At 38.7% G+C, this 22,308-nt stretch overlaps 1 protein-coding gene across 6 annotated transcripts in view; it reads right to left on the bottom strand.

Annotated features, from left to right (window-relative positions):
• Positions 1-495: 495 nt before the first annotated feature.
• LOC112555961 (beta-arrestin-1-like) overlaps positions 496-22,308 on the bottom strand; it is a 38,754-nt gene continuing 16,941 nt past the window's right edge. For 3 of the 6 annotated variants that reach the window (XM_025224578.1, XM_025224584.1, XM_025224582.1), the window contains exons 2-13: positions 12,199-12,229; positions 11,638-11,698; positions 9,690-9,937; positions 8,946-9,005; positions 8,280-8,347; positions 7,808-7,943; positions 7,320-7,404; positions 6,967-7,039; positions 6,351-6,497; positions 5,951-6,037; positions 5,358-5,495; positions 496-5,093 (exon numbers count right to left, since the gene is read on the bottom strand). In XM_025224578.1, the coding sequence (XP_025080363.1) occupies positions 4,994-5,093; positions 5,358-5,495; positions 5,951-6,037; positions 6,351-6,497; positions 6,967-7,039; positions 7,320-7,404; positions 7,808-7,943; positions 8,280-8,347; positions 8,946-9,005; positions 9,690-9,937; positions 11,638-11,698; positions 12,199-12,229 (1,234 nt within the window). In that variant the 3' untranslated portion in view covers positions 496-4,993. Of the gene's footprint in view, positions 5,094-5,357; positions 5,496-5,950; positions 6,038-6,350; positions 6,498-6,966; positions 7,040-7,319; positions 7,405-7,807; positions 7,944-8,279; positions 8,348-8,945; positions 9,006-9,689; positions 9,938-11,637; positions 11,699-12,198; positions 12,230-12,862; positions 12,978-14,352; positions 14,552-15,894; positions 16,039-22,308 lie in introns of those variants that run through there. The other 3 variants (XM_025224579.1, XM_025224581.1, XM_025224580.1) reach the window with 3 other exon arrangements.

Here is a 22,308-nt window from a genome sequence, read left to right as displayed (position 1 = left end):
GAGCTGGAATGCATGATCCATTCAAGTGTGTAAATACTAGTCAATAAATTTGAGATATATATATATAGTGTCCCATGCATCACACTTTCTACAGTGTACAGAAATAGATGCTACAAGAAGAGAATGCATTAAAATGTATTCATTTGCAGATTATTTGTATTGTTTTTGAGTCATACTATTACAAAGGTCCTTCTTCTAACATGGCATGAATCTCATCCGCACCTTCAAACTGTTGTACCAACAGCAAGATTTTAACAAAGACTTTATCAGAATTGTCCTTTCTCATATGAAAGTTTAATTTTCTTTAATAACCCTAACCCTTAATTTTATTTGGTAATAAACACTTAAGTTGCAGGAAATAACTTTGGAGAATTGATTGTGTTAAATACATTCTGCTAACCCCGTGTCCAGTATGTATACTAGATTCGCAGTATAGCTACAAACCTAAGAATTTGCCAGCAAATCTATTACGATAAAAGAAGACGAAGGCATGAATATTTGCAGATTTTTTTATTGCACAAATGTTTAGAGTGGTCATAGATGCACAACGGCTACATATAGATCAGGCATAGTGGTAACAGTGGCAAGATGAGGAGTGGTTCATACGCAGCATTTGTGATTTGGGGCTGAGGGAAGTTAACAATTGTTATCTGAGGCGACAAGGAGATTAGCCAGGTAAGCTGGCATAGGCAGGTGGAGATTCAGCTGAAGATTTCTAACGTTGGAATACAGAAGCAGACCCACCATCTGGCACCACAGGTACTGATAGGTCAAAGTGTGGGATGGAGGCAAGATATTGCAAAGAACAAGACACTGGTTCTAATAGCTGTACTTTTTATTTTAACCAAAGCACACTTTGCTAATTCCTAAGCTTTTACAAAAAAAGACCAGTCATAAAACCCCCCAATAATTATCTTTTAGCATTAGGGTCTAGACACATGTCTATTACTCTGTGAAAAAAGAATGTCCCAGCCAGCTTCTGATAATTTACGGTAAGATCATTACCTTGGAAATAAACCATGTTTCTAACATAAAAAGCTGTTGGGGTGGGGTTATAAATGCAACAACACATCTTGAGTCATTTATACGCAACACCTGCTTTCTGCGATGATCAAAGCAAGAGCAGTGGATAGGATTTGATCATTAGGCTTGAAAAGACACCATAGTAAGAAACATAAGCCGCACCTGTTGATGGAACTTAAAAAGGGCGACAAAATGTGGTTTAGCATGCTTCAGTAACTAGAAAGGAACGGTGTCAAATGATGAGCACAAAGTCCTAGGACCATGCCATACAAGGAAAACTAAGCAAGATTATTCATCAAGACTGGGTAACCAACTCTACTTCAGGATACCCAGTACGCAGAGTATAAAGAAAAAATGGATACAACATATAATCTAGCTGTTACAAGTTATCTTGTGATTTCTATGACTAGTTCATGAAAATTATTCATCTGAAATATTGCGTAAGAAAAATCAGATACAAATTATCTCAGTCCTAACTTAACAGCTATAAATAGAAAATACATTGTAAAATCTGACAATTATATCGAAAAATTGTGTGCATGAGAATGCAAATATAACAAAAGTTACATAAATATTTAATATCATAGCTATGATTATAAACACAACATGCACTGTACACCTGCCAGTTTCTATGTCTATGGAAGAAATGACGACTTATGAAAAGAGAATGTAAACCCTAGCACAACTTTCAACCTGGATGCCATTTTAGGGGACAACCAAGATCTGCTATTATTTCACTCCAAACAGTTCTCTAGATAGGTTTGGATTACTCTTGAAGACACTGAAAAATTGTGTCCACAGAAATATCATCCAAAGTGACATTTGTATACCAATGTACAAAAATCCACAACATGTACATCTGTGCATGCTTTTCATGCAGGAAACTAGATGAAACAGAAAAATGCATGTCAAGCCAAATGTTACAAATCACCCATACTCGCTTGATATCTCTTATAACCAGAACACATGTAAGAATCAGATCCAATAATTGCAATCACTGGCAACAGCAACAATTAAAAAGACAAACCTTTACTTCGAAGTAACAGCTATTTCAAGTATGGATATAACACAAGACTTGTACTTAATACTTAAAGATGAATATTACATGAAGAAATGTATGTTACCATGTTAAGATGTTTCATGAATGCAAAGCCAACAAGTATTCTGAGAAATTTCAAAAACTGTCCTGATTAGGATTTCCAGAGTTCTCTTTGTTTTCTCCATCAAATCTACTCGGAACACCACTTTCACCAAAATGCAACAGGTACAGGACAAATTTATTATACTGATATTTCTTTCTGGAGTTTCTGTTAACAATTACATTTGATTAAAGACTATTTTAACCCCTTACAGAACAAATTCCTTTCCCAGGAATTAAAATACTCTCAAATCTGTAAAATTCACTTGCTTTTGCTACAAAAAGGAAAACAACAATAATTCAGATGTTTGTAGAGTATTTGGGATGAAAGTTTTTAGCTGTTTGCTACATCCCATTCCTGACAGCAAAAACACAATATGAATCAGCAAAATCTAAACCTCTCAGAAGTTGACACTTCTGACCACAAATCCTCCAGGCTGCTGTTTATCTTTCCGAAGCACAACCCATGCTATCTAGAGCATGGAACTGGTACAGTAGGTTCAAGTACATAAACTGAATGAATTCTCACAGTCAAATTGCCGAAGAAGCTTTTTCAAATTGTGTGCAGAAAGTATAATTAGTACAAGTTTTAGGAAACAGCCACCAACCTATAGATGAATTCTGGCTTGGTTGTAATCACTTTTTCTACAATGCTTAACCTTTTTCTGAATAATGAAGTGTACACAGGGACTAATAACATCCTAAGAAAATGAAATGCAACATTACAGAGGTAGTGTATATTTCATCTCTCAAGCCAGAATAGAAATCATTTTAAGCAGACAATTACTAGTGGAAAAAAAAACCCAATATTTTAGACACAATTTAGTTTTTGAGCAATTGGTAACTATAGATTTAGACAACTGTGGACAAGCCATTCAAGCTAATTTTCCAAAACATATTTGAGCAGCTTCTACTGAAAATTACCACAAAATGTGCATTTGACCATTCTGCTATATATAAACTCTATAGACTGCTTTTGTAAAAGAGATGTAATGAAAGCTAACAGCATAAATCTTGAAAGCTTAGCAACAAACACATGTGCATAAAAAACAAGATTGGCATAACACTAAAAAAAATATTTGACTACATATGGTGCACCTCCCAAAAATATTTTTGGACTTGGAAAGGTTACGACAAACAGCAGCCTAGAGTAACACTCATCTGTAAGCAGGTTTCACTACTTTTCTAAAGACGATCTGCCACCATTTAGTTGATTTTTTTTTTTACAGACTCTTCTCTCATGCTACCTAGTGTTTTTAACATTGTGATATATAACAGTCTGCTCAGCATTTTCACTTCTGAAATTAAAAATTTTAATTATAATATTAATTAATAATATGCCTCTTTCTTAAAGGACAGTGCAAAAATCTTTGATAACTTATGTAGATTTACATATTCAACTGATTAATAAATATCAGGTATTACAAATGATTCACAATTTGTCAGCAGTTTTCAGCAGCATTCGCTTATACTCTCTGTGTAGATTAAAATTATCATTTTTATATCCCTTTATGATTTCTCTATCGTAAAGTTTGAGTAACAGTGCAAAGAAATCTTTTTTATTATCAATACCATCAGCCTTTTTCAAAAAGCCAAATTTATTTTATCCTGTTTTATTGCCAGTGGGGTGCCAAAAAAACATCTTAAGATAGCATAAGGTATGAAAACAAGTGGTCCCCCTCCCCATTTCACAGGCTGTCAGATCAAAATGAATGTCATCACAAACATCAAATATGACGGGCAAAACAAGCAAATAGCATATAAAGCTCTCCAGCAACAATGACACACTGACCACCATGGATAGAGGTACTTCATTAAGCATATTTTATTTATACACAGCTTACAGGTCATTCAAAGTGATATTAAGGAATCAACATTGTATTTTTAACAATATTTTTTTCATGAACACAAACCTAACAGATCTGAGATACCCATTTGACACCTCTTGACACATTTCTCCCACTTTCTTGAAACATGCTCCCACCCACTGCCCCCTCTCCCCACCCAAGGCTATTTAAAAAGCTTTCTAGTGTGCAGCATGATAGAAACATTGGGCCACCATATGTTTACACCATAAGAATGCTAACTGAACACAACAAAAATGTTTCCTCGCAAATAACTTCCAATACCTCCTTGATCAATACTTGATCAAGACTGAAATTTAACAACTTCTGGTGCTTTTAAAGTCTCATTACATTACGATCACACAGCGATGTATATACAATGCACACCTACAACAACCTACAACTCATAAGCCCACAGCTGCACATGAAATTCTGGGGCATAATGCTGCGGAAAAGTCACTATATGACCTTCCACTCTGAGCCTCAAATAAGCACAACAATACATGACACAGCTGTTTAAGTCTGGATAGCCAACATTGAATGCAGACTCATTACCTACTTTCCCCAGCACCGCTACAGTAGTCTGGTCATTGTAGCAAATCTACCAGTTTCCACGGATACGACCACAGTTAAAAAAAACCACAGTAGTCACCCACATCACAATGCGGTTACCTGGGACACCATCACCATAACAATCAAGCAGCAACCATGCAGGAAAGAATCAATGAAAAGCAGCATTGATTACAGAAATGACTGGGATGTAATCTGCAGATAATGGTATATGTTGTTGCAACAACTTCCTGGCAAAGGAAGACATCATCACATCAGTTAGGAACTAAACACTGAATGTGAGCATGGAAACAAATCCTTCAAAATATGGTTCCACCTGAAACTTCATCCATGATCGAAACTAGCTGCCGTGGACACCATTGTGAGAGAAATAATTAAGCATGGAAACTGCAAGATTTTCACGCTGCTGTAGGGCCAGTTAAGCCTCTGTGTCATCACCCTCATGGCCCTTGAGTCGAAGACGAGCAAAATCTTCAAAAATGAAATCATCATCTTTGTCCGCATAGAAGGGTTCACCACTGAAAAGAAAATGAAATGGTTTTTATTTCCACAAATCCCTAAAACTTTCTTGTTACTCAAAATTATCCCCAAAAATAAAATTAATTAACAGATGTTAATCTTAAGACCTGATAACAAGTTTGCTTAAAACTATATTGATTTTTTTAAAACATTACATACCAAATAGTACAAATGGTACAGGGAAAACAAACATGGCCAAAAAGGACCACTTGCAGATATGTGCATGCAAGCACAAACACAAATCCTCATTAACATCAACATACTTTGTATCCAGCTTGATGAGGTTGGCATCCACAGGTGTTTCTACTTCAGGTGGCACCATGCTGGGAGGGCGCGATGGAGGTGGCGACTCAATTGGCTTAGGGTGGGTCAGGGTGAATGGCAGCTCAACTGAAAGATCCCTTAACAGACAAGTACAGCAGAGAACTTCACTACTACATCCTTTGCAGCATCAAAATAGAAGCACAGCTAATCACAGAATCATTGTGTGCATTTTATTGCATAGATATATTTTCCTTTTACCTCCTCAAATTGAAGTTCCACCAAGCTGCTTTCACAGATATCCTTCTAACTCACCAAACACCTAGATGTACTTTACAGTACACACTCAGAAAAGCACGTGCACTCCCTCACACTCACAGTGCCAACGCTAAACAGTCAAAGTTTTTTTGATGATGGTGAAACAGCTTACATAGCAAGATCTGAAGATGCCAAATATGTCTACCAATGATAAAGCTGAATATTTGCTTCATGCATGTATGGACCTACATAAACATACAGACACACAAATGCATGATCCAACTCTCTCATTGATTTTTATATATTATGTCAGATATCTGCTTATCATTTTGTTTACCCGGATCCAAAGCCCAATATAAGCTTGACCTTTACGCGGTATGATACGACGATGCCAAGGTTTTCTTTTTGACTCTTCTCTGTCATTCTGCAAAAACATCATTTTGTAATTAATAATTTTGTCTCTCAACCGCGATCAAATATGAAATATAATTAACTGTATAAGAGAAAAACCTAATTAGAGCTAGATCCTTCCAATTCCACATTAATTGCTTGGAAGCCTAAGCACAATCAGTTTTTCACAATATCAATTTTCTTCTACACAGTGTAACTGTACAAAAGTTTCACAAGATTCAGCAATGCATGATAAATATTTGACAGCATTAAGTTTAACAATCCAAGAGTACTTAGCAGCTGACATGAGGGAGTAAGGACAGGAAAGCCAAAGGGAGAGAACTTACATGGTGGAGGAAGCGAGGTTTGTGTCTTCATGTTTGAGCTTGCCATCTAGTGCAAGCCCACGCTTGTCCCGGTTGTTGGTAAGCAGAGGGCATAGGTGGTACACCTTACAGAAGCCAGTCTGACTAGGCTGAATAGGGAATCCCTCTCTTTCAAAGTCATAAAAGAAAAGTAGAATCTATTATAAATGATTTTATCCAAGATAATCAAATGACTGATACAGCCTTTAATATCGCTGCCATTAGCAAGTGGCAAACGAACACTGTATCAGCCATTATCAAGCACTGTTTCCAAGGAACATGAAAATACTTTATAATATTGTGGATAAATGTCCGTTGTAACAGCTGTACATAACAGACTATCAAGAAACGCATTTCCAAAAGTGTGTAACAGTCTGCAAACTGTGACAATTTGAAATTCTTCAAATAAGAGATTGAAGGAAAGAAGCATGATGTTGTACAGAAAGAAAAATTGAAAATAAAAAGCTGTATAAAATTAATTAAAATAAAACAGTCTGTACATACTGGAGATAACTGTGCAAACAAAAATGGATGCAACTGATGATTTCTATGATCATGAGTAAATTAAAAGTTTATGCAGAAAAGTGCTGACACTCACTCGCTCTCCATTTCAGCAACCGTACACTTGTACTGAGCAGTGGAGAAGAGGCAAATGTCAGCAAATTGGCGCACTGCAGCAGGAAAAATACAATTGTTGTAAACAATTTCTTTTTGTTCTTTCCTTGTTAAAAACCAAACACTTAGATACATAAAATCAAACTATTCTATAAATTATAATGAATGCTATACAGATTTTCAAATATTTAGTCCTAAATCATGAGACAGCCTCAGCTGCTGACATGGTGTAAAACTCCAACTAGTCCATAAATCAAGTAACATTTTCCACACAGAATGCCTCAACATATATTGCAAAATTAACGCTAGTTGTTGACATTTGCAACCAACACCCACCTGACAATTTCACCTTCTTGACCGTCTTGTTGGTGTTGTTGTCAACCAGTACATTGAGAGCAATACTCTCGCCATGGTAATATTTCTGCAACCAAAAGGAAAGAAATGACAGATTACCATAGCAGCCACAAAAATCAACTTGAAAATGTCAGATTTACTTATCTTTTACAATTTTATGTATGTCACAAAAGGCTATGGTATGTGATGTGAAGATTCATCAACAGAGGGTCTTGTACAGAGAACATAAAAATAATGATTTTGTATTAAGCCTGGTCGCCACACTCATAAGACACCAGGAACCACTTGTACCAAAAGTCAAGCAGCACAAGCTGGTTTGGTTTTTGGTTTGGCCATGTGACCTGCCAATATTCTCTGCAAAGACTCCTTCAGGGTACCTCAGAGGGAGATTGATGCTGTGGACACTGCTTCTTTTACTGTGTGTCTTGACAAACAAAGATGCTGATAAACAAATGTCTAAATTGACTTGCCTCTTTGTCCAGAGAGGCCTCCAGGCGAATACTGCCAGGACTCATCATGAAGTCTTTTACAGCTTCAGCACTTGGCTGCGGTGCCGGCTCCTCTGGAGCGTAGGTCAGCTTGCGGATTGCCAGTCGCACAGAGTTCCTGTTGTCGTGAGTGATCATTTACAAGATACAGAAAGGTCAATAAAAAGTAAAATTTGAACAGAAATTCTCTTTTATCCTTGTCTTTTGCTTCCTCTTGTTCCTTCTTATAATCAGATGCACACATGCACATCTACAAAAACATGCAAACTTACAAACATGCATCCTCATTTAAACACATACATTTGCAGAAACTGTTATGCTAGTTTAGACACAAACAGTACTAAAGACCAAGCCAATAGTTCTAGAGCAACAGCAAGTAACTCTGTTTTTGACATTACTAATCTATACAGAGGACAATCAAAAAAATAGTAATATAGTAATGATGGTGTCTGACCTTTTATGAGGCTTTTCGTCCACATTGTCAGCAACATAGGTTTTGAGTTCATAGTCCACACCACAGGGCTGTAAAGGGAAAGAACAATGAAAAATCTCACAAATCAGTATCACAAAAAGTGAAATCTTCTGTTAAACAAAATAGGAATCACATGTGCAGGGTGAGAAAGGGAATGGGGGATTGCCGAGGCAGCAACTAAGGCTATATCATGGAAAGGCAGCCAGCTCTGTAAACAGATGTCACATATAGAGAAAGAACAGTGTGCCTGAGATGAGAGCTGAACTCAGGACAGCCAACCTTCACTGTATTGATGACAGGCGCTAACCGTTGTACTATGACCGCCCCCAGGGTAAAAGAAGGGGAAGATACATTAAAGAACAAATGACAAACCACACAGATCACATAAAAAGAGTTCCCTAACAATAATATTCATGTCACTAAAAAATATTCCATGCAGATTTTTTTCTGTTACGTATAAAAGTGACCACCAAGGCTCTGGCACAGTCTAATTATAGAATTTTACATCTGATCACAACCATTACACATGCATTTTCAGTCTTCATGCCATAATGTTATCTTGTTCCTTAGTTTTAATAACCATGACATACAAGATGTAGAAAATAGAAGACAATAATAAGGTTAGCTGTAGCTGACAAGACTACACACCTTCCCAGTGTCCCCTGGAGCAGGCTGTAGAGTGACTGATGCTGGAGCATTGGGTGGCAGCTGCAGATGAAAAAAATACATAATTTACAACATGGTTTATACAACTCCTGTAATTTACTCATTTTGTAAATCTTCATTTATAAATTTTCAGAATTACATTTCTTACAATATTTTTACTGTATTGCAAGACATGCTAAAAAAAATGTTTTCCAGGTTTTTAAAGTTGTGTTTATTTCTCTCAACAGGCAATTATTTTAGAATTTAGGGAGCCAGAACTTGTAAATTTGCTGTCCCCTCCCCCATCCATCAACCAACCCCAAACAACTCCATCTTAAAACGTATAACAGTCAACTGTTTTATAATATCTTTTATAATACTTAATATCTGCAGGTCTGCAGCTTTTTAAAAATGGGACACCAATAAATAATTATATTTAGAATGATGTACTAAGCTTGTTGGTACACAGCACATATAAAAGCGTCATAAGAGTTGTGTAAAGAAGAAGAGATTATGGTTTTGCTTTACTGTGTGTGCATGCAACAGAACATGCAAACATTTGGTCTATAGAATGTCCTATGACAGGATGAACGATGCATAGTTCATATTTGCTCCCAGCCTGCTCCATCCATCCTGTAAGCAGTATTTACAAACCACAACACAGTACTTCATGTCGGTCAAGATGGTGAGTGCAAAATTTATGAATGACATTTCTCAGAGAACTCAAAAGGCTTACATACAGCATACCTCAAAGTAAAAGGGGTAGGCATTAGGTCCAAGTTTCTTGATCAGTCTCTCCTGAAGACGTGTCAGTGGTTTCGGCTCTGAATGGTCTTTCACAGGTGGATAAACTTGCATGGATGACAAGTACAGATCCTTCCGGAATGTAAGCCCCAAAACATCCAAATCTTCGCGTCCATAGCGGAAAGCAGCCAAAATGTGAGCATAAACTTTCCGGTCTTTCAGATATTCTGGGTCCACAAGGACAACCCCATCTGTTATGTGGAAGAACAGTCAATACATCTGTTTAAACACATGGCAGAGAAATGGCTAATCCTGTCTGCTGCAATCTTTTCTGATGCCTTTATCTTTGAGTATGCTATTACAAATTAGTATTCTCTACATTTATCTTGAAAAGATAAATAATACTAAATGATTTCATCTTTAGCATATGGACTCGTTCAAATCTCACAGAACCGCAGCAGTATTATTTCAGGAATATACACCAGCATTACTTCTTTCCCATATGTAGGTCTAACTTTTGCTTAATGCACTTGCAAGAAAATATATTTATTTGTATAAACTGAGATTAAAATTAGAACACACAAAAACAGAACAGAATCTTAATGCCCCCAGGAAGGTTTTATTGAGATGAAGCACAGAAAACAAAGACAAAAACTAGTACACGAAGAATACAAACAAAAACAAGAATTAGCAGATGAAGCTCTGAGAACGAAGACAAGAATTAGCAGATGAAGCACAGAAAACGAAGACAAAAATTAGCAGATAAAGCATAAAACGAAAACAAGATTAGTAGACGAAGCTTTGAGAACAAAGACAAGAATTAGTAGATTTTCTAGATCCATTGTTGCCTTCACTACCAATTCCTAAATGCTTCTTAAGCAAGGTGAGACAACAGTACTTGACCTTCTGAATATGCTCACTGGCCGCACCACCTGCTGGCGTTAACCAGTTCATAAGAACACACCTGACATTTAAAAACTTTTCACAAAACATCCTCTTGATTGAAATCCAATCCTGTCCCTTTTCAAAACAACCTTTTTATCAATAAATTATGACGCACTTTCAGTATTGTTATCCCTTAAATATAAGATCACTGAGATGTTCAGTTAAAACATTCCAGTTAATATGGTCAAGTGGATCAAAGCAATGACATGAATAAAATATTCAGAATAAACATCATTTAAAATTCTCCCCCAGTTTGAAACTAGGCAGGAAGTTAGTTAAGCTGAATATAAGTACAAGTATAAAGCAAAGTGGTATTGATATTTAAAAAAACACTTATAGTACAAGTGTCAACAAAATGTTTCTTCTCAATGTAGTTTCAGCCATTATATACAGTATTGTCATCGGTTATGCACGTTGTGCACAATTCTGAAATAACATGTTCTATATTTCATAGAAAATTCATTTAGCACCTAAATAGCTCAGTGACTGTTGTCTTGCCAACAGCAGATAACCAACTGTAACGAATTACTTCTATATCAGAAAAGAGAAGATCTCTATGTGACATGCATGGGGCCAGTTTATATTCACAAAGCATCTGATTACACAAATGCACCATTTCTCATTTCACTAGTGCATGAAACTTTGAAACAGACATACAGTCCCATATCAGGTAAATCAGGTGATCTATTATGCAATTTAAAGACATTGTACATCATGATTTAGGATGAGTCCATTATATAAAGTTTGCAAGGTAGGTTTTCGCAGTTACTATCATGTGTTCATTATTAATTAACCACATTTTTTGTCTTTTTTGCATTGTTTTTCCTGTGATTGTCTTGTGGATGCTGTGATATCTCTAGCACTGTTAGGCTGCTTGATGGCTGAGCTACTGCGTTGTACAAAGGTACCATTTTATAAAATTAGGATAGCCTATGGCGCATATTTTGTTTTGCAAAACTTATTGCAATTGTTAACATCAAAAGTTAACTTTTGCAGATCAACTCACCAATAGGATCAATGTGTGTGAGATGGTCTATGAAATCCCTCTTTCCAAGGTATGTCGTAATCTGCGCACATCACATAAATATGCACACATAAATTCTTGTGCATAATGGAGAGATCCAAAATAAATTAAATCACGTGAGTACATCAAATATAACATTTACAACAACCAAAAAAGTGTCAATTGAGGAACACAGAACAATAAAAGTTTAGGTATGTCTGTCACATAAAATCTATTAAGTCCGGGGGGAGGGCAGTCTTAAAAGTTAATTAAGAAATTTTGTACTTAGCGGACTTGAGTTGTCTTGTGCACACCGAGTTACTGTACTTAAAGTTAAGTCAGCCAACTTAAGCTTAAGTTCATGTTTAAGTTCGCTTATGCACATCAGCCGAGTGCTGGATACACCTGATAGATATTAGTTTTGCAAACACTGTAGAAATGCTTTTATTTTTCTTACTATAGATTTGCAGAATCAAACTTTGTCATAAATTTATAAAAAAAAAGAAAGACAAAATGCTGAGCAATAAAATAAATATTGATGTCTGCCAGACTCTTCTGTCTTACCTTGCCATTAGGACTGCTTTTCTTGAACACTCTGAAAACAGAAAAGAAAACAGTAGAAAATCCCAGATGCTTATGACTGATAAGGCAGGAAGGTGCATTCATCATAAAAGATTATTCTGTAGGTAAAACTTTCCCTTCTTATTTTCTTGATTTTTCAAAATTAAAAAAGTACACACCCTTCAACACTAGGAAAGTTAATTTAGCTCTGACTTTCTAAAACCTAGATTAATTTACTATCATGTATAGAGGGTAACTGTAACTGGAATTATTTCTGGAATTTAAACTAGCAAAAGTTTTCAAAAGTTTTTCAGACATTAGATTACTGGTGTCTTCAAAATACATTCCAAGCTTGTTGACAACTCTGAAAAGCTGGCAATTCTATAAGAGCAAAGAAGAAAAAGTAAACTGATAAGCAAGCACAAAGTTTTGAAGTCAAAAGCTTGCACCACCGTACCTGCTATCTTTCAATGCCCAACAAATATTGACAAAAATATAACAAGTTACATGTATGGCTACACTTTATCAATAACCAACTGAAGTAGATTTTAACGAGCTTTTAGCATTTCATTTTAACACATTTCAATATTAGCTTTCAGTTCACAATTCAAGTGCTGTAAATGATAACTGCAAATGTTAAAATTAGAATATATTACTTATGACAGACCTACAGTGCTCTGACAGGCTTTCATCCATAATTCGTGCTTCCTGTTAACTAGGAACTACATGTGATTGCCCGACAAAATGCTACAGACTACGCTGAGTCCGTCTCAACTGATTCACAAGGAAGGAAATGAAGCAGATTATCATTTTATGCATTTTGTAATGAGAGCCGCATTGAAAATTGGTCATATTACTAAACACATACTCTTCAATACTGTTTGTTTAGTAAGCAAATTTTGCTAAATTTTATGATCATAACTTCCACAAATGTTTAATTAAAATCAGCTTTTTTCTGTTCATCCAGACAGTAAGTTACAAATGGGTGTGTGTATATACACACACACACAGAGTAAGACCTCCACATACAAGTGAACCTTTATAGGAGTAAATCCAGATACGAGGCAAAAATACATGGACATTTTGTTCTTACAGAAATTCAATTTACAAGTTTGTGTCGTTTATATGTCGTAGTCTAAAGTGCTTGGCATCTCTTGCTCTGATAGTGCACGAAGTGAGAGTGGGCCAAAACAGACGAAAGCAAGAGATGAATAAAGTCATAGCATTTAACTTTGGGTTAAGCTAAAAAGTTATGAAAAGTGAAAAACAATTTTTTTAAAGTAAAATGAAAAAAAGGACCCTAGTCTTAGTGAAAATCTAAATGTTTCAAGTTTAAAACAGTGTAACCAGTGTTGTCTCATCAGCTGATTAATTCACCACCCGTCTGCTCTCTAATTCCCTCCATTCCAGCCATCTGCCTACCTCCATTATCGACAGTCCTCACCTTCTCCAAGGTAAGACTGATAAATAGAACATATTCTTTATTATTTTATTATCTATATTATTGTGTCATTAACCTTCACTATATAGTACCATATTTACAAATAAATATTGTGCTGTTATGGGAGGGTTGGTACGCATTAATCCTATTTCCTTTATTTTATATGGAAAAGTAGTCTTAATATACGAGATTTTTATATATGCAAGCTCGGTTGTGGAACAGATTAAACTTGTATGTAGCGGTACTACTGTGTACATAAACACATATACAATGGATATGCATTTTAAGGCCTGAAGATGGCATCAAAAGGACATTCATATTTCTGTTAGGATGCTTTTCAGCTAAATTTCTTGTTCTGTGGTTTTACTTTATTTTTACTGATCTAGATTTTTCTATTTAGTACACATCTTTACCTCTCACAATTTTTGTTCATGTGATATTTAAATATCTTTAGTCAGTATATAGGTTGTTGTCATCAATAGGACGTCTGATAGCACTTCGCTTTGATTCACATGAACAATTCATTTGCATAAACAGTTTTAGAGATAGATATCATGTTTGACAAGCAAACTCTCTTCAAGTCAATGGCTGCTTTAAATCAAGTTCAACTCTGATACATAAAAGCACGCTATTTCCTCAAAGACATTTATTCCTCACAAAATTCTCTCATTACAATTATCTTATCCACAAAAACATTGACAGTAATTAGCACAAACCTTGTTTTCCCAAAATTAGTCATCACTAACACCTGGGCACTGAAAGCTATCCACAAAACCTTCAAGTTCTAGTAGACGATGCTGCAAGCTGTATGCTACTGGTTGTGTCCAGTATGAAATCCACGAATAGAACTTGCAATAAAATAGCAAACAGTTCTGTGCTGACTATCGCTTGACATCAAATCTCAACAGAATGCATTTCCTGGCCAGAAAAATGATTTATATACAGGCACCGCCAGCTACTCTGCAGAGATGGAACAAAATGTAATTACTTATGCTCCAGTAGGTATGAGCCATGTCGTGCACATAAGGATGAAATACAATTATTTTTACAAAGTCTGGCTAAGCCTCTGTGTCAACACTTCTCCATAATGCATACAGTGCCAGAGTATGGGTGATGTTCACATGAGAATGTTTATTTCCTGAGTTACATGTTTTTCTATGATAAAAGTCCTCTGATTATTGGCATCTGAAGTCATGCTGAAGCACTTAACTGCAGACTATGATAATCGCTGTTTTAGTTTTCAAAGATCTGGGTTACTACACACATTTTAAAACCAATAAGTTACTGGCAAAAGAAAGTGAACAATATATTGTTGGAATGTGGAAAATGTCTAGTTTATATCTTCTTTATCAGGATTTTACAAATTGAATTCTCCTTTCCAGTACTCACAAGACTGTAAAACCTCTAGCTGTGGTTGCACTTCTCAAGTAAAATAAGAAAAGATTATACCCAACCCACAAATGAGTTTAAAATAAAATTTTAAGTGGATGAAATTTTCAGTAAGGGGTGTATAGAACGGGTTACTTCATATTTCAATGACTATGTACTCTCTACAAAAGCCTATACCCTATAGGACTAAAATGCTGTGTAGTTTTACCATCAGCATGACACAAACAGGGTGATGACTCCTTGGCGATCACATCTGAAACTTCTGGAGAGATTATTTATGGTTCAGGGCTGAGTATTAAACGTGTCACACATTTCTTTAACTCCGCCTAGTTTCCTACCACAGCGGTATAGCAGGTAATCTCCCCCAGCCCCTGTTCAAACTCACAAGAAGACTTGATGCAGAACAAGAATACCTGATGCAGACGCATCCCAGAGGGTCTCCCCCGCCCTACCTCCACCCTTCATGAGTGGAATCAGAGGGGGTGGTGGTGAGGGGAGGGGAGTGGCTGAGCTGCAAGCAAAGCTCGCCGTCGTCACATGTCGGAACACGGTTTTCTTGCCTGTCACGCACGGCCATCCCTTGAGGCATATCACGAGTGCACCGCGGCTAATGGCGCCCACGTTTGATCAAACGTGATCACGGCACAGCGACAGCAGCATCACGCAGACGACGGCCCACGCTCCGCTGTCGCTGGCCATGGTGGTGCAGTGGACGACCGCTGGTAGACGTCTACACCACAAACAGTACCAGTCGGCGTGCGGTAAGGGAGTTGTATGAAATTTAAGAGGGACTGTTCCTGTCGGTAAAAATCAAAGTGGGACAAAAGTATTTGCTGTAGGACTTGCGTGTCGTGCGGAGACAACATTACCGAGCTTCCCCAGGGTCCAGACACTCGTCGACACTTTGTAGCAGGTCCGAGGACATTCAAGACAGCAGGCGATGTCCCTTGGTCTGACCTGAGGGAAGCTTTTGGTTTCCTCTCGTCCCTGGACCTCCTCAACTTGGTGTTTCCTGTTGCCGTCTGTGCTATGTAGGCTGTTTTCGATTGTTCTGTGTTAGTTCCGCCTGTACATCACAGCTACTAACGGTCTCTGCAGCCTGTTGTTCATCTTGGCCATCTTTCAATTTTTTGTTTTCACTTGATGAAATTGTTTTCCTGCAAACTGTTCCTAAAACCTACGGATGGTGCACTCTTCACATTTTCCCCTCTACGGACCTGATGCTTCGTGGCGACAGTTCTATTTGTGCCTGTGCAGGGCGTGGACTGTTTTTCTGCTTTAAAGTTTATTTATTCTGCCTCTTACCCCATGGATTTTGTCGATTCCTACTTCTGATATTATGTATCCTGCGGTGTTTTGTAAAGCGCTTTGAGCCCCACTTTCATGGAGGGGAAAGGCCCTGTAGAAATCACCTCATCATCATGATTCCCCTAGAGGTTTAAAAAAAAAAAAAAGACGAAAGGAAAGAGACTGTTGATGGCAGTGTTCGACTCCAGATATACATCGACTTTTTCGAGAAAAGAAAGCGGACTGTATAGGACAAGGTCGTTGTACACCGCTGTTCTACACCCCTACCCCACGGATATCCACGTTTCTCTAGTCTACCACATAGCCACCTCTCTATATTCTCCAGAATTTTATCTGCGGGGTTTCGCACGGTTGCCCCAGACTAACAACTTGCCCTTCAGGTTTGCCCGATCTCACGGGGTCTCGGTATTGTAGGGGTTAAAACTCGCTTGTCACCACTGCAGTAAGAAATTCAGGGTTCACATCTCGTCTCGGGATACTCTATGTCACACCTGTCACACGGTCGGAGTCTTCTCTGGGCACTCCGGCTTCCCCTTCCCCACTCAGACACACACACCCTTTCACCCATGATGCGAAATCAGCTCAAGGTGGAAGCACTTTCCTACTAAATAAATCAACCAACCAACCATGTACTGTCGTTTGTGACTTTTCTTGGATTTCAAACTTGAAAAGAAAGCTGAAAGAAACATCTCTTGTGACTACCGTGTTTCCGAAATTTTTACAAATAAAGTGTGTGTGTGTGTGCACGCGCTAGAGCACGATGCAAATCCACACGGTTTATTCGATCCCAACAAACATTTGAAAGAGTTCTCCCTTCATCTAGGGGAAGGTCGTAGATAATACTTCGTGCACTGAAGCAAGTTTTACTACCAATTATATGTATTGCTCATAGCTACAAATCAAAGTCAACAAACAAGTTTTGGCGCCTCTGTCATTGGCGTCAATATAATTTCATAAACACATTATTTTAGAGAGAGAAGATGTCTAGACCGAGTTCTTTGTCTACCAGTGGGTCAGGGACTGTGGTCAGCGGCAGGTGGCTGAGGCGACTCAAAGGAAGCCAAAATGAACTGCCAACCTCAGCTGGGTGCCAAGGAGTACCCAGACATTACACCAGCAGCTGTACTTGATCACACCTTACCACGCACTTACATTACAGAAGTAAATGCATAATATGTAAATAAATAATGAGGCGCTAGACATCCCCCCCCCCAGAGTTGACAATTAAATCACAGTGGGAAGAGTGGAAATCAACTCCAACAGCTGCCACAGGTCGTCAGCGACTACTTCATCCACAACATCTCGGACATTCGTAGGTATGTAGAGAGTGCATGTTGACGCCCGAGGACATCGTCCCCCATGTTCCTCCAGGTTGTTCTCACTGTTTCAACCAGTGTAGAGCTGATTTAAAGACGATTATTCTTAGGGGCAAACCAGACACTCATCAGTTCAACCCAGTGACCACCATCCTCAATGTTGCTCATCTTTCTGTTTCTTCGTGTATAGATTAACATAGTTTTTGTATTAATTGCGGAGTGCATGCTCCTATATCTCGGTGCTTTTGTACGACATGAACGGAACATTTTTTTTTTTTTTAAACTGAAGATTTCCCTTGAAGCGACAGCACCGACCTGTTACGCACGCAACATTTTTGAGCTGAAGTCTTTGAACATTTTGCAGACACCTAACAAGCTCGGTAAACTGACAAACAAGCCACAAACACAAGAGCACAAACAACTGACAATATGTCATCAGTCACCCGCAGGTTGTGCCATGGACACGACTACACGCAAATGCTGTGTGAAGATTAAGAGCAATGGTTGGGAGAGGAGGAAGGGGACATGGAGAATGGCGGAAAACGGAGACAAAGACAGTATACACATCTATCTTTCCAGCTGCTGTCCGTGACACACCCGCATGACTACAGATGTGCCACTCGGCATGACCGGGGCAGTTATAGCCACGAAGACAAGAGAGGTGGTCAGAGGTATATGGATATCCTCGAGGACATGCTCCAGCCTGCAGCTACGGAGATGTGCTAGTGATGCAACATCTCTCAGAGCCTGAGACAGAGACACTGTGAGCATCTCACTGTCTGCATCACTGCACATCATGGCTACCGTATGTCCATCAATGTGCACATTAACAAAGCAGTTTTAAAAAGAAACCGTTAACATTACTGGAACCTCTTGCTGGCTACCAATACCAGTCTCACCCAAACATCCTTTCCTCCACATCTCCGAATACTGCCAGAAGGAAAAAAACTAATGCATTCCCTGCCATTTCACATACGCCGTTAGCCCACTTCAAGACGGTCTTGAACAATGCACTTTGACATTTAACATTTATAACCGACGTCTGACCCTCTGACCCTCCCCTACTTCGTGCTAGCATTGCGCAAGTGTATGCTCCGGGCACTGTACAAGCAGTTACCAGCTGCACGGTGTTGGTGGTGAGCCAGCACACAACCATTCCTCCTGTTCCCCACTCCCCCTCCTCTCCCCCATTGCTGGCGGCATGGCCAGCCACTGCTGTCTAAAAAAGTGAAATTTAGTGCATTCAGAATGCTGCCATTTGTGAACCATGGAACCCTCACGGACACGTTTCCATGTTAACTGTTTTATTTTCGATGTCATCTAGTTTAATCGCACCTGAGGTTTGACATATATGGCGCTGTGGTTGCCTGCCACGCGTGCTCGATACAGATGGTGAGGAGCTCACCCAGCCTCCAACTTTATCAGCCATCATTACAACTTCAGTTCTCTATAACATAATAATGTTTCAAGCTCGTCCACTGTTACAGGTCTCGTGGGGAGCACTTTGTTTCTAAGCATGTCCTAAAGATTTAATGGGGTGTACCTCGTTTTAAAGCTCAGTAGAAAATACTCTTCCCCAAATCTGGTGAATACCTCCACAAGGTACTCACCTGTAAAGATTCCGTTCATGATGTCACGTTTGTACAAAGATAATCTAATTAACATATGATCCCAGTTCTCCCACTGACTGAAACCTTCACAGAGTATCTACGCAAGAATTTCTGTCGTGTTGCTGACCTCACTCAATGCACTGTGATATTTGTAGGTATTTATATCAAGAACAGATCTTTTTTATTTTTTTTTGAGGGGGAGGGATGGCATTTATCAGAGTTGGATAAATAGTATCTTGCACTGATTATCCAGTCTTAAAAAATTGCCTCCTACTAGGCCTTTAAAAAACTACCATAATGATGACACATATCAGACTCAAAAGACTCCTTTCATATCACTAATGTCTCAAACGTTGCAACGTCTTGAACTGCAAGGATAACGAATCTTGAGAAAAATTAAAGATTTAATTTTATTTATCCCAGAGGGAAATAAGACGCAGCTCTATATAGAAGCAAAACAACAATACCACAACATATTCATATTCACTGCACCAAATCTACTCTCAAACATTTATGGTTCAGGTTTACACAGGAGCTACATTCATTCGCACACATGCCTATCATCATGAAGAATTTCACTTTCAGAAGTGTCTGCCTGTTAAATAGAATCTGAAGAGCACTCTGTGGTGTTCAAATAACTTTATAGCAGGTGGATACAACACGATGTAAACTGTTCTTGTCCTTCACCCATAAACTGTTGTAAAAACATAAACGAAAAGGACAGCCTGTTTTCCACATGGGATCCATAAAATAACCGAAGAAAACAAGAAAGACCAGCTTCCGGAGGAAGAAGAGACTATGGAATATAGCTATCAGCCCTTTTTAAGTTTCATGGAGAGTTTCACAAGATACAATCCAAAATGATCAACAAACTATCGTTGGATGGGACAATGCTTGGTGAAGTCCCCTTTAGTTTTGACATACAAATATATCCGATTCCCTGGATATACTCCTCGCACTTGTCATTGTGTGCTGACTAGTAATGGAGATTATGATGAAGATGCGAGATAACCAAATGTGACAGCCTTTCACCCTGCAGAAAAGCAGCTTTCTGCTTGAAAGCAAAGCTTGACCCACTCACGGGCGGGCGTGGCTGCTGGAATTCCACACCGCCGCCATCACTCTGGTCAATGCGGCGCTGATGTACATCGTACTCATGATGGAAGCTAGCGGAATGCCGGCGTGTAGTGGTGGTGGTGGTGGGGCGGGGGCAGAAAAGTATCAGGGTTAATTCTCAATCAGAGTGATCTTGACAAGACAAAGAAGGCATGCACATGGCAGTTCATCTCTCTCTCTTAGTCGGGGATGAGAGGATATGATGAATTGCAGCAAATGGTGAAGGCACGCCAGTGGGGTCCATCATTCTGCACCTTTTAACATCGGGCCATCTTGAAGCCTCACTGGAGGAGGCCTGTCTCGCGCGGAGGTAAAGCTCTCGTGTGCTTTCTATTTGTATGGTACTTGTGTTTGGAGACATCGCCTTGCAAACTTCTTTGTCGCCACAGGACAATCGGCCATCGTTGACAAGTGTGATGCGCATGGATATATAATTTTATATCTTACTCGTCAGCTCTGTACTAGTACAGTGACAGTAGATTGTAAACTAGGAACACTGTAAACCCCTCTCTATGCATCGTTGGCGACACAGCAGAAAAAAAGTCCCTGCCGCAGGGAATACAATCAAAGGAAAGCGACAAAGATATCTGAGGCAAAGATATTCTGCTTTCATCCTCGTTACAGACGGCTTCTCTTTCATGCCACATCAAAGGGTCAAACAACTACCGCGTTTGATGATTGTTTCGTTTCAAAAATAAAAATACTTAAATAACTTCCACAGTTTCTCTATTTTCAAGTCCGAATTTAAGCAATCATTGAACGGCAAACTACACTGTCAGCAACTCACGGTCTTCGTCTCTTGACAAAGTCGTAATCAAGTTGCTTTATTTTCCCGACAGTAGCAACTTCTATCTTTATTTTCGATAAAAATTATGCAAATTTATCAAATATTCTAACTGTTCAGTAATGCCTTATGACTGTTTGAATAAAGAAATAAGTCAATCATTCAGTTTTCTACAATGCAGGTGTTCAGCCTTTCTGTGCAAATAGTAACACCAACGTCCACCGTCCTGACACTAAATTATTTTTTTTTAAATATTACAGTTAGCTTATGTGGGGGGAAAAAAATGGAAGTTTTTTTTTTTCAACGGGCTTCCAACATTTCACTTATTCTCTGCTATCTTTGAAGTGACAGTGATGGGAAAGGCACAAAGCTTGACAGAGTTGCTAGTGTTCTGCTGTACAGGACCCTGTCTCAATCACTGGGAGGATGAGGGAGACTGAGCATTTCCCCCAACCCCAGGTCTGAAGACCCATAACATGTCTGCTAGTATGGTGCTCCTCGCACAGTAACAGGTGAACCTTTGTCTCCTGGTGCTGTGCTCAAGACTACAAAACATGGCCTGGGGCAGGACCTACATTTGCACGCCTGTCATGTGTAGGCCTGTCCCCCACTGCCAGTTGTGTGAACAAACCAAAAGAGTGCAAATGAGTTTGCAGACAAGAGGTCTGTCTTCTTCTAAACTTTCCTGAGGCAAAAAATAACGGGGAGGGGAGAGGTTCCTTATCAATAAATCAAATGGGAGAAAGAGAATACAAAACTGACGATGGCTTGAGCTGCCACGAGAGAGCCTTCCACTGGAGTTACTTGCTCAGGAAGCAGTTCAAGTTTATTTGATAACACTCGTTCATTTTCCCTTCTGTTGTTTTCCTTTCTCTTCCACAGAATACAGAATGGACTTCAAACCATCCCTGTTCTAATCTTCTTTAGCAGATGCTACAACGAATAATTAGGAAGCAGGAAGGATCAAAGGACTTTCGCCCGGCCGGAACAAGCCGGCAAGATAAAAATCAATCACCAAGAATGTCCGCAAACCTATGTTTGTGAAGCAGGTCCACCCTGTGACCACTGCCAGGTCCTCAATTTCGGTCTTAGCCACACCTTGTGAAGCTTCTTCATGTGTTGGTTTTACCCACCCATCACCTTTTTTGA

Source organism: Pomacea canaliculata, linkage group LG14, assembly GCF_003073045.1.
Source record: "Pomacea canaliculata isolate SZHN2017 linkage group LG14, ASM307304v1, whole genome shotgun sequence".
In the NCBI taxonomy this organism is placed as follows: domain Eukaryota; kingdom Metazoa; phylum Mollusca; class Gastropoda; order Architaenioglossa; family Ampullariidae; genus Pomacea; species Pomacea canaliculata.
Note: the sequence above shows the minus strand (reverse complement) of the source record. Positions and strands in the feature narration are given on the sequence as shown.